At 32.7% G+C, this 16,876-nt stretch overlaps 2 protein-coding genes across 2 annotated transcripts; one reads left to right on the forward strand and one right to left on the reverse strand.

Annotated features, from left to right (window-relative positions):
• Window positions 1-222: 222 nt before the first annotated feature.
• Window positions 223-1,687, reverse strand: LOC134247766 (cytochrome c oxidase assembly factor 5-like; the record flags this gene model as incomplete). Its single annotated transcript, XM_062730150.1, has 3 exons — window positions 1,592-1,687; window positions 681-816; window positions 223-321 (listed from the first exon to the last, which is right to left on the reverse strand). Coding segments are annotated over exons 1-3 (276 nt in total), but the record flags the coding sequence as incomplete, so codon positions are not given.
• A 106-nt stretch (window positions 1,688-1,793) lies between these two features.
• Window positions 1,794-15,516, forward strand: LOC134247769 (kinesin-like protein KIF3A). Its single transcript, XM_062730154.1, has 17 exons — window positions 1,794-1,875; window positions 2,218-2,319; window positions 2,920-3,088; window positions 3,340-3,484; window positions 3,651-3,735; window positions 3,889-3,994; window positions 4,300-4,439; window positions 4,767-4,964; window positions 5,165-5,339; window positions 5,680-5,781; window positions 7,939-8,095; window positions 8,896-9,076; window positions 9,450-9,560; window positions 13,678-13,803; window positions 14,010-14,132; window positions 14,364-14,515; window positions 14,936-15,516. Exons 1-17 carry the CDS (start codon window positions 1,870-1,872, stop codon window positions 14,973-14,975), a joined length of 2,118 nt encoding a protein of 705 aa, XP_062586138.1. The 5' UTR covers window positions 1,794-1,869; the 3' UTR covers window positions 14,976-15,516.
• Window positions 15,517-16,876: the final 1,360 nt, after the last annotated feature.

Raw genomic sequence — 16,876 nt, forward strand, 5'->3', positions numbered from 1 at the left:
CTAGGTCTGATTTTAAAAATGTAGCATGAGGCCACAGGTCAAGGGCAACATTTCCACCTCCAAGTCCCAAAAAATGCATATTACCCTCATACCAAGTCAATATTAACTATATAATATGTATCATGACTGTCTTTAATGTTTCAGATAATTTATACGTTACTGCTGGGATCTAATAAAACATAAACTGAAGCATTTAATATTATTTTTTTAATGTTAACTTACAGTTCCATGTTTACATCTATATAGAGAGTAGACTAATGTCTGACAATGTTCCACGTCTGGATGTCGTTCCTTTAAGCACTCTTTAGGTGTCTTCCTTTCCTAGAACAAGGAATTACACATTTACCAATATCTGTTTAGTTCCCCTTAACCTAATTTTTTCTGTTCAATAAATCATATTGATTTATGAAAGCTTTGAAGATATCAAATAAAGCAAATTCTGAAAATACTTGCTTCATAGTGGTTTGCAATTGCTTTTTAAGCCCCTATTCTGTCCATGATATGACTCAAAATAAAATTTATCTTTTTTCTATCCTTGTCAATATGCACGTCATGTATATTAACTGGAACTTTTACTCTGGTAAACATGGTAAACAGGCATGCATCATAACTTATGAAAAAGTACTTCAGTGCCAACAGACTTTGTATTAGGCATTAAAGGTATGTGTTGAAAATATTACCTTTTGACAACAATCAGTGACTATCACACACTCATACAGCTCTTTTCTCACTCTGTCACATTTTCTTCCCCAGTTTCTCCAGAAAAAGATCGATTTCTTTTCTTCTGTATTTTCATCAACAGCTGCCATTCTTTTTCTAAAAACATAGGATAAATACAACTTGATGTACAAAATATTGAAGCATTTTTATGTGCTTTGTTGTAGCATCTTTGCAATACTTAAATAGTCTAAAACGAATTTAAGACTCAACTTACATTTAAAGAACATACCAACAGATTTTTGAGAAATCACTATGCTAACTAAATGCCTTTGGCATATCATTATGTAACTTGAGACTTATTATGAGACCTCTAACTAATCTCTGTTTAGATTCTGCTGGCCTAGATATTTGGACTGACGTCCACAGACACACGCCACTGTGGGCGTCAGTCCAAATATCTAGCCCAGCAGAATCTAAACAGAGATGAGATTGAACTCTGAACCTTTGACATGCCCGTCCAGTGCTCTACCAACTGAGATAAGGGGTTAACTCAATTGCCTAGATTAGTTTGAATTCGTGAATCAAAAAATGATTTCCATAATTTTATAAATTGATAATCTTCAATGAAATGTAGATATATCTTACATAATAAATGACATGCCGATAACTAAACTAATAAACACAATGATTGTATCTGAATAAAATTTAAAATATACATGAATACTATTACACAGGACGGATGGTTGACATTAAGCAGCTCCTCCGTCAATTTAAAGATGCCTAAAAAAACATTTTGTAGAGGAATTTCGAACTTATGTGTGAAAAAATCACTTTAGCATCAGTTTTCTGATTTGCAATCTTGACACCGTGTTGATTGTTGACTTCTGTTTTATTTGCTTACACCTCTGCCTGTACATTGTATGCAACTCACATGTAATTTACCTGCATATAAAATCTAGAACTATGGAGCATCAAGAAGACTCCGTCACTCCAAGGGCGCAGCCATCTTTGTTCTTTCGTAATCAATACGTTTGGAAAATCTTTAAGGTCTTCCGAGAGATAAATTATTTTAACCAATCAAAATTGAGATAAAATTCACAGTGGTACAACTAAATATTTTTGTATTGACAGTCTCACACAGTCAAATCTACCTATTAGGAGTAAAAAATTTCTTTAGGAGTTGCAGATGGAAAACTGAAAAGTAGAAGCATGCTGGTAAGAAGTTATTTTCATCAGCCATAGGTTTATTTTGAAATCAGTGAAAAGACAATATCTGAATATGAAATGTTTTCTCAGAATCTATCATCCAGTCATCTTGTACATTTTGTATATAAATGACTAAATCTGTAGATTAAAGAATTATGTCATTACATAGAACCGGTTTATTGTCTCTTGCTCACTGACTTCATACAAGCTCTTTGTATACATATGCTGTATAGTGCTGCACACAAACTCAAGAGCATTTTCACTGATACACATGTCACAGTGTATACTGAATGATGTAATAATTCAATCATTGAAGTAATATCATCATGATCATACGTATTGTATCTAAAGGAGAAGAAGAGTGCTAAGGAGTCGGACTGTGTCCAGGTCTGTGTCAGATGTCGACCACTGAATGACAAGGAGAAAGAGCAGAGCTGTACACAGTGTGTCAAGGTGAGATACAAAACTATCCAATGTCATGATAAGATTGTAATCCATCTTGTAAAAACATTTGTAACTGGTAACGACAAAATCCGAACCTTGAACCCCATCTGAAGTACCTACTGAGCTATCTGGCTCCCAGGTGCACTGCAGAGTGAATGTGTCACACTGCACTGCCAACTTTCCTCTCTACTTAATCATGTGTTAATGTTTTTACCCCTGACAAAAATCCAGGGCTGAGGCTGTTCCCTTTGCAGCGCTTTTACCGTTCACTTCCAGGACAAGGCATGGCATCATTTGTAAGAGACAAGGAAAAAATGTGATGGATCTGACCAGGATTCAAACCCAGGGCCCTTGAATCACTAGTCAGATATTGTACTAACTGCAGATCTCTTGCTACCAGCAGTCAAACCTGATGACTGCCAAACAATCTTTAACTCATGCAGATTTTGTGTTAAAAACTGATTGATCATAAACTATTTTTGGATGAGTCAGAATGGCAAATGATTGATAAGTAATTTGAGAGAAATTAAGGGGGGGGGGGGATCGGAAATGAAATATAAATCAGTTTTCATATTTTACCATTTTAAACAATTTTTCTTTAACTTACAGGTTGATGAAGTGAGAGGAACCATTGTAGTGAAACCTCCCAATGCTGGATCAGGGGATCCTCCCAAAACCTTCACCTTTGACACCGTGTTTGACACAAACTGTAAACAAGTAGACGTGTACAATAAAACAGCCAGACCTATAGTGGAATGTGTCTTAGAAGGATACAATGGTTAGATTTTTCTGAATGCCAAATACTGAATATCATAATTTATAGCGTATGGTCCAAATGAGATTTGAACTTTTAATATAGTAATCTTTGAAAATGAGAATGCATTCTCTGACTATCTATTCATATTGTACAGTAAATGTTACCTTACTTGCCAACCTCAAATATGTAGAAAGAAGAAGATCATGACCCTCTTTGAAAAGTAAAAAAATCTGATCTTTATTCATAATATTTTAATTCTTTATCTTTTACAGGAACCATTTTTGCATATGGACAGACTGGTACAGGGAAGACCTTCACCATGGAAGGAGTCAGATCTGTGCCAGAGTTAAGAGGGATCATTCCTAACTCTTTTGCTCACATATTTGGTCACATAGCAAAAGCAGAAGGAGATACTAGGTAAATTTATTGATAAATTGAAATGCAACTCAAGATATGCTCATTACAGTTCAATTTTGCATAAAATCTTTAAAAATAGCAATGAATGCATCATTAAAAGACAATTTTTTGTTTGGGAACTGAGTATAATTTCCATGAATGTTAACAATTCTGTGACTGTTTAAAGGTTTTTGGTCCGTGTTTGCTATCTGGAAATCTATAATGAGGAAGTCAGAGATTTGCTGGGTAAAGATCAGTCTGCCAGACTAGAGGTAAATGGGGTCCACAGATGAATTTCTTAAAAGTCTTTTGTCAACATTTTTTTTTACTTATCTAAAATAAGCAGATTTACATGATACATTTATTGGACTTTAGCCTTATCTATGAGAATGTTAACTAAGTATTCAATGCATTGTACATTGTAGGTGAAGGAGAGACCAGATGTTGGGGTGTATGTAAAAGACCTGTCAGCATTCAGTGTCAATAACGCTGACGACATGGACAGAATCATGACAATCGGAAACAAAAACAGTAAGTTTAGGAATACTAGTGGGAAAATTATATCAACATAATGATATAAATCCATTTCTGCCAATTAAAAGTTCTCTTACATTATATTGTGTTCGTAAAATATCTGTACATATGTGACAAATTGTCTGTGAACAAATTGCATGTATCCTTTTGAAGGAACACTCACAGTTTATGTTATATTTCATCAATTGGATGGATTTGAGGAAAATAAGGCATAAAAATCTGCAGCAATTTGACTCTTTTGGAAAATATAGCCTATACATTGATTTATTTTCCTGTTTTATTTTATGATTTTATTTCAATAGGACATGTGGGTGCCACAAACATGAACCTACACAGTTCTAGATCACATGCCATCTTCACTGTCACCATAGAATGTAGTGAGAAATATCCCGATGGTAAACAGCATGTACGAGTAGGCAAACTACATCTGGTAGACTTGGCAGTAAGTATATAATGAGTGTGCCTGATTCTGGTTTGTCATGTATGATGTTACTGTGATAACACGATACACTGAAAATTTGAGAGATATGAGTTTATATATACAAGATGTTTGTTTGTGTTGAAATGAAAAGCCAACCTGTGTGCATAAACATTTTACATGCATTATTGCACTGACCTGAGAATTTTAGGAATTATTTATATGTACTTCTTACATGACTGCTTAGAAATATTTTTAGTTCACAAAAAAGTCACTTGAGTTACTCGCAAAAATGGGAGTAGTTAGCAGTGAAAGGCAGTAGTTAATCAAATGTCAAAACCCTACCTTCAGGGATCTGAGAGGCAGGCTAAGACAGGAGCCACTGGACAGAGACTGAAGGAGGCCACCAAGATCAACCTGTCCCTGTCCACCCTGGGTAACGTCATCTCCTCCCTGGTGGACGGGAAAAGTACTCACATTCCGTACCGAAACTCCAAACTGACCAGACTGTTACAGGACTCACTGGGAGGGAACTCAAAGACTGCTATGGTAAGATAGTCATTGTAATAATGTAAAACGAGATGGTAAAGAAAACTTACAGTATTTTAAACAGAATTGCGAAGTTTTTAACTCTTTTATAGTTTATTTTAAAAAGACCTTTTGAAAAAAATTTACAGAAATAATTAATTTAAAGGGTAACACATTCTGCTTGAATTATTGTGTTAATGACATGGATTGGAATCTTTTAGATTGCAAACATTGGCCCAGCAGATTATAACTATGATGAGTCCATCAGTACTTTGCGCTACGCAAACAGAGCCAAGAATATCCAGAACAAGGCAAAGATTAACGAGGATCCTAAGGACGCACTGTTAAGGCAGTTCCAGAAGGAGATAGATGAGCTCAGGAAACAGCTGGAAGAAGGTCTGATTTAGAAAACACAAGAGGGGTGTTGTTACCATATTGTAAAGAATTCTTTAAGCAAATGCTCCCTTAATTTTTTTAAATAAAATATGAAATTCATTGTAGTATCAAAAATTATCAAATGTTACAGAAATTTAGATGAACATTTATGACTTTTTTATTGCAAATTACAGTTTCTCCCTTTTATGAAAATGTTGCTAGATTTTGAGAGATTCAATTCTTATACATGTTGGACATAACAGAGTTGGTTCAGATTTTTTAGTGTTACAGGAATTTTACACACATTGACAAATTTTGCTTTTGGATAGCATTGAATGGATATGTTATTTCATTCCTGTAGGATCCGATTACGAGTCTGGTGAATCAGAGGAGGAGGAGAGTGAGGAAGAGGTGGGGGAGGATGGAGTCGTCAGGAGGGTGAAGAGGAAGAAGAAGAAGCGAGGTGAGGCATACATACATGTCAAGTTTCAGCGTGTTCTGTTCATTCAAATCATTCATTCTTGTTCTTCATATATACTAGATATATTTTTATGCTCATTGCTGTATGTAATTAACATGCGTGGAATATACCATGCCACTTGTATCTTCATATTTTTTCACATGTACATAAGCAGGATTATGTAGAATAGTTTAAAGTATCCTGTGTATAATTATATAGTTTAAACAGGAGTAATGGTTCATATTTCATACATACATGTAGCTGTTCAGTAGAGGTTTATTATTTATCACCACAAGCTTTGTTCCTATATATATATAATCATGTACATACATATATTATAATTGTGTGTTCATTTAATATAATCATATGTGTATATGTGTGTGTATTATGTCACGACAGGAAAAGGACAGAAAGGTAAAAGGATGTTGAATCTGTTCATGAGCTTCTTAGATAGCACATTGCACCTTTAGATAAATAATGGATATCTACATCCCTGATGATATGTTATTCTCTGTCAGCTGCAAAATTCATGCATATTATACTGTAACGGGTGTCTTTGGCCATGCTCTTGATATACACGAATAAATCTATTTCCTCTCTTGTAAACATTAGCCTTTATTTTCTTATTCTGGAAATAACTGAGAAAAAAAATCTGCAAAATATTGTACACATTTCTGAATCGTAATAAACATATAAAAAAGCACAAAATATATCAATAAGCTAATGTGGTGATATGTCTGTTTTTGTCAAGATACTAAACGGATATTTAAAACCCATACATATAAATCTTTTTTTTATAACATTCTTTAAAGCTAAAGTGTACATCTATACACTGTTCTTACTTTCCAACAAAACATTGAACAAGTGAATCACAGATTACCTTGTTTAAAATGTATGTTGGTGAGAGTATGCTACTTAAAAAATCACTTGCTCTAGAAAAATGTTGTGAAAAATCTCAGTGTGTAATTGTTGTCAGTAGGTGTATTGTCAGATGGAAAATGTCTTCTGGGTAAAAAAGTTTCTTCAAACTTTATACAATATACTACATGTACATGATGTACTGTAGTTAAGTTTCAAATTTGAACATTCTTCTTGATGGGATCCTTCACTATTTTCACATCAATTCCATACGATTCTCACATTTATCCTATGATTCTTTTTGTTTTCAAATAATGGGATTTCTACATTATAAGAAGATGGTAAGTTGTTTAGCAACTAAGCATATGACATCTTGAAATTCATATTTATTTTTACAATATATGTATCTTGAATCAAAAAAATAATTAAATCTTTTGATTTCACATTTGTTTTTTTTTAAGAATGCTCTAGGCATGCATAGTGTCAGCAGGTTTTGAATTATTTACAGTTCAGCAGAAATTACAATGAATGATGGGATTTTTTGGATGAAGCATTTTAGTTCATTGATGACTGTAGATTTACCGTTTAATTTAGTGAAGGGATATTTTTTTTAATAATTGATCCATGCTTGCATCTGGATTTTGTTAAAATCAGTTTAATATTTTTCATTACAGACTGTTACACTTGCTTTCTAGTATATTTATTTGAAACCTGATATTGAACATGCTGAAGCTTTTATTTTGAAACCAGGCTTCATTTTTAAACAATTAAATATTTTTTGACACAGCTAACAATAAATTGCGGTACAGTAACTTATTTTTAATAATTCAATATAGTTTATGAGCTTGAGCAGAATTGAAAAAAAGAAGCATTGTACATCACAGCAACATTGTGTGTCTTTTCTGTCTAATTTATACTGTTAAGCTGCTTATAGCTATTTCCTTTATTATATCTCAAAGATGAATGCAAAATAAGTACATACAAAATAATTAGGGCACTTAAGTTGTTAAATTAAACAATAAGATATAGTTGGGGAAAAAAGAAAAAAAAATGATAAAAAATGAATTAACACTATAAATAATATGCTATTTGTGGAACATAGATGTAAAGTAGTTTAAATTTTTGAAGTTGAATGGGAAACAACACTTGTAACTATTTTATCATATTAAATGATACCCAAAGAAACTTGTTTTTCTCAAGGAAAGATCGAATTCGATGCTTTGCACTTATTATATGATGAAAAAACATGTATAAATGAATTTCAGTGTTGAAACATACATGTATTACTGTTTATGCATTCAGAACGTAAACACATTTCCAAGGAGAAGATGGCAGAGATTCAGAGTAAGATAGAGAAGGACAGGAAGATTCTGGAATCTAAGAAGGACATGGCTGAGGAGGAGAGAAACAAGGTCAAGGAGGACCTGGAGGAGAAAGAGATGGAACTCAAGAAATTCCAGTAGGTTTATCTGACAAAAAATTCCAGTAGGGTTATCTCAGAAGAAATTCCAGTAGGTTTCTCTGACAGGAAATTTCAGTAGATTTATGTGACAACACACATATATATATAAATCAGTAGGTTTTTGTCAGGAAATTCCATTTTATTAAAGAAATTCCAGGTCTATCACTGAGAAATTTAGTTTTATATCTCAACAAAACATAGGCCTAACAAAATTCCAGTATTATGTTTAAAATGTAGGTCTGGAAATTCCAGTAGGTCTATCTGACAAGAAATTCCAGTAGGTCTATCTCACGAGAAATTCCAGTAGGTTTATATCTCAAGAAATTCCAGTAGGCCTATCTCACGAGAAATTCCAGTAGGTTTATCTGACAAGAAATTCCAGTAGGTCTATCTCACGAGAAATTCCAGTAGGTTTCTCTGACAAGAAATTCCAGTAGGTCTATCTCACAAGAAATTCCAGTAGGTTTATTCTACAAGAAATTCCAGTAGGCCTATCTCACACAAAATTCCAGTCGGTTTATCTGAGAGAAAATTCCAGTAGGTTTATTTGACAGGAAATTCTCATAGGTTTTTAAAGGAAATCACAGTATGTTTGTATGACAGGAAATTCCAGTAGATTTATTGAGAAGAAAAAAAATCCAGTAGGTTTATTTGACAAGAAATTCCAATATTTTATTTTGCTAATATTAAAAATTTCTTTGAGGTACGTATCTCAGAAACTGTATGTTAATGCTTACAAGATGAAATGAAAAACATAACAAAAATACTATTTGAGCTTTTCAATTCAAACTTTTTAGTGAGGAACAAGACCAGCTGGCAAATAAACTAAATGCTCTGGAGAAGAAGATTATCGTGGGAGGAGAGAACCTGCTGGAGAAAGCCGAGGAGCAGGAGAGACTGCTGGAGGAGTCAGCCAAGGAGTTAGAGGCCAGGAAGGCAAAGGAAGAGGAGCTCCGAAAGGCTCTACAGGAAAAAGAGGTTATACAATTAGATTGATGTTTGACATTATTAAAAAGTGTTATAAAAGAGAGCACTGAAAATAAAACGAGAAACTTAAGCAAATCTGAATAGGCCCCTTATGTCTTGATAACATGTATGTCATGTCATTTAATACAGTCATGTTGATTCATTTTATCTAATAAGTAACAAAAAATCCTAAAAGAGGGATTCCTACATAGATATTTTCTGTGTTTTTGAGCCTTTGATAATTATCAGAGAAATAATCCATTCACCATAATAAATGGGATTATATTTATATTGCATCAGCAAATACTATGTACATGTAATGACATTCTCATTTGGTATATCGCTGTCAAATGAACTAAAAACAGAATCATTTAAAAATTTACAGCAAGAACAAGTAGACATTGAAGAGAAGTACAGCTCACTGCAGGAAGAAATCCAGGGTAAAACCAAGAAACTGAAGAAGGTGTGGACCATGTTGATGCAGGCAAAATCTGAGGTGGGTGTTGTAGCAATATATTTATATCATGGGCAGTAGATTTTGTTATGGTTTTGTCGAAATAAATCGAACCCCTTTGTGAATTTTATTTTAACAATGATGTTTTCAACAATATTATAGATGGACTGCAAATAAGAAACTTATGCAAAATAATTAGGGTCCGTAGCTTCCGTCTGTCTGTTGTTAAATTAAACAATTTTTCAAAATGCTACTCCTCCTACAGTTTTGGTCTGATTTCAATATAACTTGGCACACAAGTAGATACACAAAATACATAATTCTGTAAATAATCGATGAACAGTGTTGCTGTGGTTACTAAAAATAGAAATTTCTGTGAAATTCTTTCAAAATTTCCTTTACAGTTTTGGTCTGATTTCAATATAACTTGGCACACAAGTAGACTACACAAGATATATAATTCTGTATACCCAAAGAAACGTGTTTTTCTAAAAATAGAATTTTATGTGAAATTCTTTCAAAATGCTTTCCTACAGTTTTTGTCTGATTTCAATATAACTTGTCACACAAGTAGACTACATAAGATACATAATTCTGAATATCAGTTTTTGAAACATGAATGTTACCGTGGTTACTAAAAATAGAAATTTCTGTGAAATTCTTTTAAAACTATTTCCTAAGTTTTAGTCTGATTTCAGTATAATAGCACACAAGTAGACTACACTAAGATACATAATTCTGTATATCAGTTTTTGATTTTGATGAGCGGTGTTGCATTGTTACTAAAAATGAAGGAGAGAAATTCTTTCAAAATGCTACTCCTCCTACAGTTTTGGTCCGATTTCAATATAACTTGGCACACAAGTAGACTACACTAAGATACATAATTCTGTTTATCAGTTTTTGATTTCAATGAAAAGTGTTGCCCTGGTTACTAAAAATAGAATTTTCTGTGAAATTCTTTCAAAATGCTTCTCCTCTTACAGTTTTAGTCTGATTTCAATATAACTTGGCACACAAGTAGACTACACAAAGATACATAATTCTGTATATCGGTTTTTGATTTCGATGAACAGTGTTGCCGTGATTACTAAAAATAGAAATTTCTGTGAAATTCTTTCAAAATGCTACTCCTCTTACAGTTTTGGTCTGATTTCAATATAACTTGGCACACAAGTAGACTACACAAGATATATAATTCTGTATATCGGTTTTTGATTTCGATGAACGGTGTTACCGTGGTTACTAAAAATAGAATTTTATGTGAAATTCTTTCAAAATGCTACTCCTCCTACAGTTTTTGTCTGATTTCAATATAACTTGGCACACAAGTAGACTACACTAAGATACATAATTCTGTATATCAGTTTTTGATTTCGATGAACGGTGTTACCGTGGTTACTAAAAATAGAAATTTCTGTGAAATTCTTTTAAAATGCTACTTCTCCTACAGTTTTAGTCTGATTTCAGTATAACTTAGCACACAAGTAGACTACACTAAGATACATAATTCTGTATATCAGTTTTTGATTTTGATGAGCGGTGTTGCTATTGTTACTAAAAATAGAAATTTCTATGAAATTCTTTCAAAATGCTACTCCTCCAGTAGATTTCAATATAACTTGGCACACAAGAAAACAAAGATACATGATTCTGTTTATCAGTTTTTGATTTCAATGAAAAGTGTTGCCCTGGTTACTAAAAATAGAATTTTCTGTGAAATTATTCAAAAATTTCTCTTACAGTTTTAGTCTGATTTCAATATAACTTGGCACACAAGTAGACTGAAAAACATAATTCTGTGTAAAAGTTTTTGATTTCGTTGAAGCTGTGGTTACTAAAAAAACTTTTCTGTGAAATTCTTTCAAAATGCTACTCCTCTTACAGTTTTGGTCTGATTTCAATATAACTGGCACACAAGTGACTACACTAAGATACATAATTCTGTGGGAGTTTTTGAGAGAACAGTGTTGCTGTGGTTACTAAAAATAGAAATTTCTGTGAAATTCTTTCAAAATGCTATTCCTCTTACAGTTTTGGTCTGATTTCAATATAACTTGGCACACAAGTAGACTACACTAAGATACAAAATTCTATATACATGTATCAGGACTCTACGATGAACAGAGCTTTGATTACTAAAAATAGAAATTTCTGTTAAATACAAAATTACTCCAAAAAGTTTAAGTCTGAATATAATATAATGAGGCCTGCAAACTATACTAAGAACATAAAGAAACTTAATCAAGGATCATTATTCTTTTTAGCTCACCTGAGCCGAAGGCTCAAGTGAGCTTTTCTGATCAAAATTTGTCCGTTGTCTGTCGTCGTTGTTGTTGTCGTTGTTGTTGTTGTCATTGTCGTTGTAAGTAAACTTTTCACACAAATCTTTAAAACCAGGGCCAATTGAATTCTACAAACTTGGTACAAATATTTTCTGTCAAGTTTTTGCCACGCCCACTTCCAAGGGGAGATAATTATGAAAAATGTGAAAAATTAATGGCATTTTTAACAAAAATATTTTATCCAGAACCATGGGCCAGGAAAGATGCAAAACTATGTATCATGTAATGTAGATTCTAGTTTGGTATATCGCTGCCAAATGAACTAACAACAGAAGTTTTACATAGGAATATATAGGAAAAATCTTACAGCAAAAACAAGTACCACAGGGCCAAAAGATGAAACTCACTGAATCATCCCAGGGTAAAACCAAGAGTTTGAAGAAGGTGTGACCATGTTGATGCAGGCAAAATCTGACCCAAGTTTTACATAGGAATATATAGGAAAAATCTTTAAAAATCTTCTCGAAGTTCAAGGGAAAGATGAAACTCATGTGGAAGAGATCGTGGGGTAGTGTGGATTCAAGTTTGTTCAAATAAACCCCCGGAAATTTCAAATGGCCGACCATCGAAGTTTTACATAGGAATATATAGGAAAAATCTTTAAGTATCTTTTTTAATAAAGTCAGGGCCAGGAAAGTTTGAAACTCATGTATTTTAGGTAGGTAATTTAGTTTGTTCAACAACATGATCTCGGGGCTATTTTAAATAAATAAAAGTTTTACATAGGAATATATAGGAAAAATCTTTAAAAATCTTGTTCTTATTTCATGAGGAAACATGAAACTCATTGGTTTCAGGTAGTGCAGATTCAAGTTTGTTCAAATCATGGGGGCTAGGGTGGGGCCAGTGTTCACAAGTTTTACATAGGAATATATAGGAAAAATCTTTAAAAATCTTTTCTCCAGAACCACTGGGCAATGAAAGACAAACTGGGATTATGTAGTGTAATTAAACGTTTATTCAAATCATGAACTCATGGGGCCAAAACGTACGTTTTCAAGGAATATATACTAAAAATTAAAAATCTTCTTTCCAGAACCACTGGACCAGGAAAGATAACTCGTGTGGAATCATTCATTTAGTGTTTCCAAGTTATAACCAATTAATTTTATCTACACACGGACGACCCAAGTTTTACATAGTGAATATATAGGAAAAATCTTTAAAAATCCTCCAGCACAGCCAGGAAAGGCATTCATGTTATCCAGGTAAATCCTAGCTGTATTAATTTCACCCGGAGCAAGGGTGGGGTATGCACACTTGTTTTACATAGGAATATATAGGAAAAATCTTTAAAAACTTCTCGAGAGATAGGAGGAAAGTGAAAAAAAATAATGAAATGTGTGTAATGGGACCCCCGGGTCTAGGTTGGGGAGAGAGAGAGAACTTACATAGGGATGTATAGGAAAAATCTTTTAAAATCTTCTTTTCAAGTTCTTCAAAGCTATGATTAGTGATACATGTTTTTATATGGAATCATCCTCAGGTAGTGTAGATTCTAATTTGTTCAAATGATGAACGCCTGGAGAGTCAACCTGATGTTATATCATGTGGCCCCTGGGATTTTGTTTTTTTGTTGAAATAAATCAATTCCCAACTGCTTAAGAACTTTTCTCTTCCTTTGCTTTAAGTACAAACCATATTTTAGACTGGGTTTTTTGGTCAAATATTCACAATTCATTTTTCATATATTTGATCTTACATGTAACAAACATGTATTTAGATTAATAAAGTTTCATTAGTTTCCACCCAGAGGAATTTGAATTATTATGGAGTTTTTTTAAAGACAGTTGCTTTTTTCCCTTGCATTTCAGATAGCAGATTTACAACAAGAACATCAGAGGGAAATGGAGGGTCTGTTAGAGAATGTCAGGCAACTCAGTCGAGAACTTAAACTACAGATGACACTCATTGACAACTTCATACCACCAGAATATCAGGTAAATTTAAAACTTCAGACTCAAAATATACATGTACTAAATTGTTCCTTGACCCTTATCTTCCTTTTGCAGCTTTTGAACAATTGAAAATATGCAAAGATCAAATAGGGAGACTTACATAATAGCCTACTTTTCAACCCCATTGTAGATGTACTCCTAATGATATGATTTCTGTAGTTATTACTTTGGTCTTTTTTCATCATTAGGACATGATTGAGCAGAATGTGACATGGAATGATGATATCGGGGAGTGGCAGCTTCGATGTGTGGCGTACTCGGGTAACAACATGAGGAAGCAGTCACCACAGCCAGAGAAGGACAAAGATAAGGTGGGTCTGGGTATCTATAATGTAAACATCTAACGAGGCTTGTTCTAATGAATAGATCAATTTTTAGGTGAAATAATGGATAGATATTGAAAATAATATTTCCATGAGTTGTGCACAAAATTGAAACTTTTATGTATATCAGTTTTGCAATTGCAATATATTCACCAAACATAAAATGCTGTACATATACTGTATGTACTGGTTACTATGTTTGTTTTTTTCTTGTTCTAGTATTCAGCCCCAGACCTCAGTAACATTTACTTGGCGTACACAGCAGAAACAGCTGAGAAGGCTATGGAGAAGGCACTGAGACCAAAATCCTCAAAATCAGCGAGGCCAAAGTCCAGTCGACCTAAATCCAGCCGACCAAAGAGTTCCAAAAAGTTAGTCTGCAGCACACAAATATCAATTCCTCCTTCCTAAACCAACCTTTCTTATACAATCGCATTCCATCATTTAAATTTCCATTTCCCTTATAACAATTTAATGTATATGTGACAACTTTTTGATGCAATTAAAAGCATGATTTATATACATGTACATGTGTATTTGTAATTTTAAGAGAGTATATTATTTTGAAAATGAATGCTGAAAATTAATGTTAAATTTATTAATCAATTTTAGTGCTGTAAAAGTTTACATGTACAATACAATATATTGAAAAAGAATGTTTTTCAAACCAAAGACATTTTTTTTCTATTGGGGGGGGGGGGGGAGTTAGGATATTTGCCTAATAATTGATAGTTTTTTACTGTCTAAATTTTTTGTCTGTAAAACTGATACATGTTTATGTGATATTTTAGGAAGCAGAAGGAGGCCAACATAGAGGACGTGATACAGTGACTTACAGCGGCCCTTTGGACTCTCATCATCATTGAGTTAGCTATCATTATAGGACTCTAGCCCACCACTTATCTCTGATAACAACTTGTTAATAAATCTGATAACAACTTCATGAAATTTAAAAGCAATTGTTATAAAATCCAAGCTATTGTGAAATCTAATTATAGCTGTTATAAAATCTGAAAACAGCTGTTTGTGAATCTAAGTTTTCTGTGGACATTGCTTTGCTTCTGTAGCCAGAAAATTATAAAATGTTAATTAATGTTTTAAATTTGTTGAAAAATCAAATTTCTGAAATACCTGGGGGTAGATCTGCAAATTAATGACATGTATTGTCAATGATTTTTTTTTTTATTTATGTTTACCTTTACATGTGATATTATTTTTGTGACTAGTCACAATCTGAATTCCATCCATTTAGTTTTCTTTTTATTTATTTTTACACGATTGTACTTGCTTTTTTAGTGCAAAGGATTGTCTTTTTTTTTGTACATGTACAAATTAATATAGTTTAAAGTTTTTTTCAGGTCTCCATTAATTAGCTATTATATAATTTTATTTTTTTTTTCAAATTTGATTGAATTATTTTTCTGAAAGATAATCTACATGTATTTATCTGAATGATAATCTACAAAATTGGTTGTGAATAATTGTTTTGTACGCTGTGAGTGTATATGCCTCCGTACATGCAGTACAAAGGAAATAAAAATTTCTTTCTTCCCATTGGCATGAAATTCCTGAATAAATTAATTAAAAAGTACATAAAAAGTTGTCTTTTATTGTGCACATGTATAGTAAGGACTGGTACATGAACAGTGTACATTGTATATTCTATCCTAGTGAAAATCAATGCATGTCAGTTGAGTTGAACATCACAATTAGTTGGATAACTGATATAGAAGATGAAATGAACTTTGCAAATTTCTGTATGAAAAAATCAAAAACCTTTATAAATGAATCATTTCACATTAAGTATTAAATGAGAATTGAAATTCAGTCTGTAACTTTAAGGCTTCCAGTATAAGTAGATGCCATTAAAGAAAATCTGAAGTAATTTCTTCAAAGTGAAATAATTTGAGTACAGTACTGCTTTGTATGTGCCCTATACCGTAAATCTGGAAATTTTTACGTCGATTTTATTTTGCGAATCTGTGTCAAAATACTGTTGATTAATTTTTAAGTTTCAAAATTTTGTGAATGACCACTACTTTGTTTTCATTTTCTTATTGTTGAATTATTTTTAAGAAAAATATTTTTGCGAATGCAATGAACTCGCGAATTTGCTAAAAATTTATTTACAGCAAAAATTTCCAGATTTACAGTAGTAATCAACAGATTTCTCTCCCTTGGGCCCAGATAGCTCAACTTTCATCCGGAGTGCCCATGGAGATCAAAGGTCAAGATACATTGTGGAAATTAAATCATTTCTGTGACAAATCTGGAATGATAATTAAACTGAATGTTAATTATGCATTCAATACTGAGAAGAGACTTTCCGTATTATTTTATAATCATTTTTGATAGTCTAAATAAATTTGAATGATCCATGTAGGACCTAAGATTTTATGGGACTTGGTCACATCTAGCTGATGAACAGTTTACATTAACATACAATGATGGACACAATTATCCAGCGCTTCAAATCTGGTATAAAATAAATCAGTTTATCAGACAGAACAAAACACTTTTTCAGTTATTTTTTTTTTATCAATCTTTAACATAAACAAAAAATAAGGATATAACAAGGTACTTGGTCTAGGGGGTTCTTGTGTTACAAAGAATATAAAAGTTAGGGAGTGGTCTCTATTGTAACATGATTCAGGAGACTTAAAAGAATATAACACAATATATTATTCTTTGATCTACATATTTATACAGTTTTCAAATTTTAATGTGCATTA

This window comes from Saccostrea cucullata, unplaced genomic scaffold, assembly GCF_032062105.1.
Source record: "Saccostrea cucullata isolate Sc308-1 unplaced genomic scaffold, CSIRO_AGI_Scuc_v1 ctg1982, whole genome shotgun sequence".
NCBI classification, from domain to species: Eukaryota; Metazoa; Mollusca; class Bivalvia; order Ostreida; family Ostreidae; genus Saccostrea; species Saccostrea cuccullata.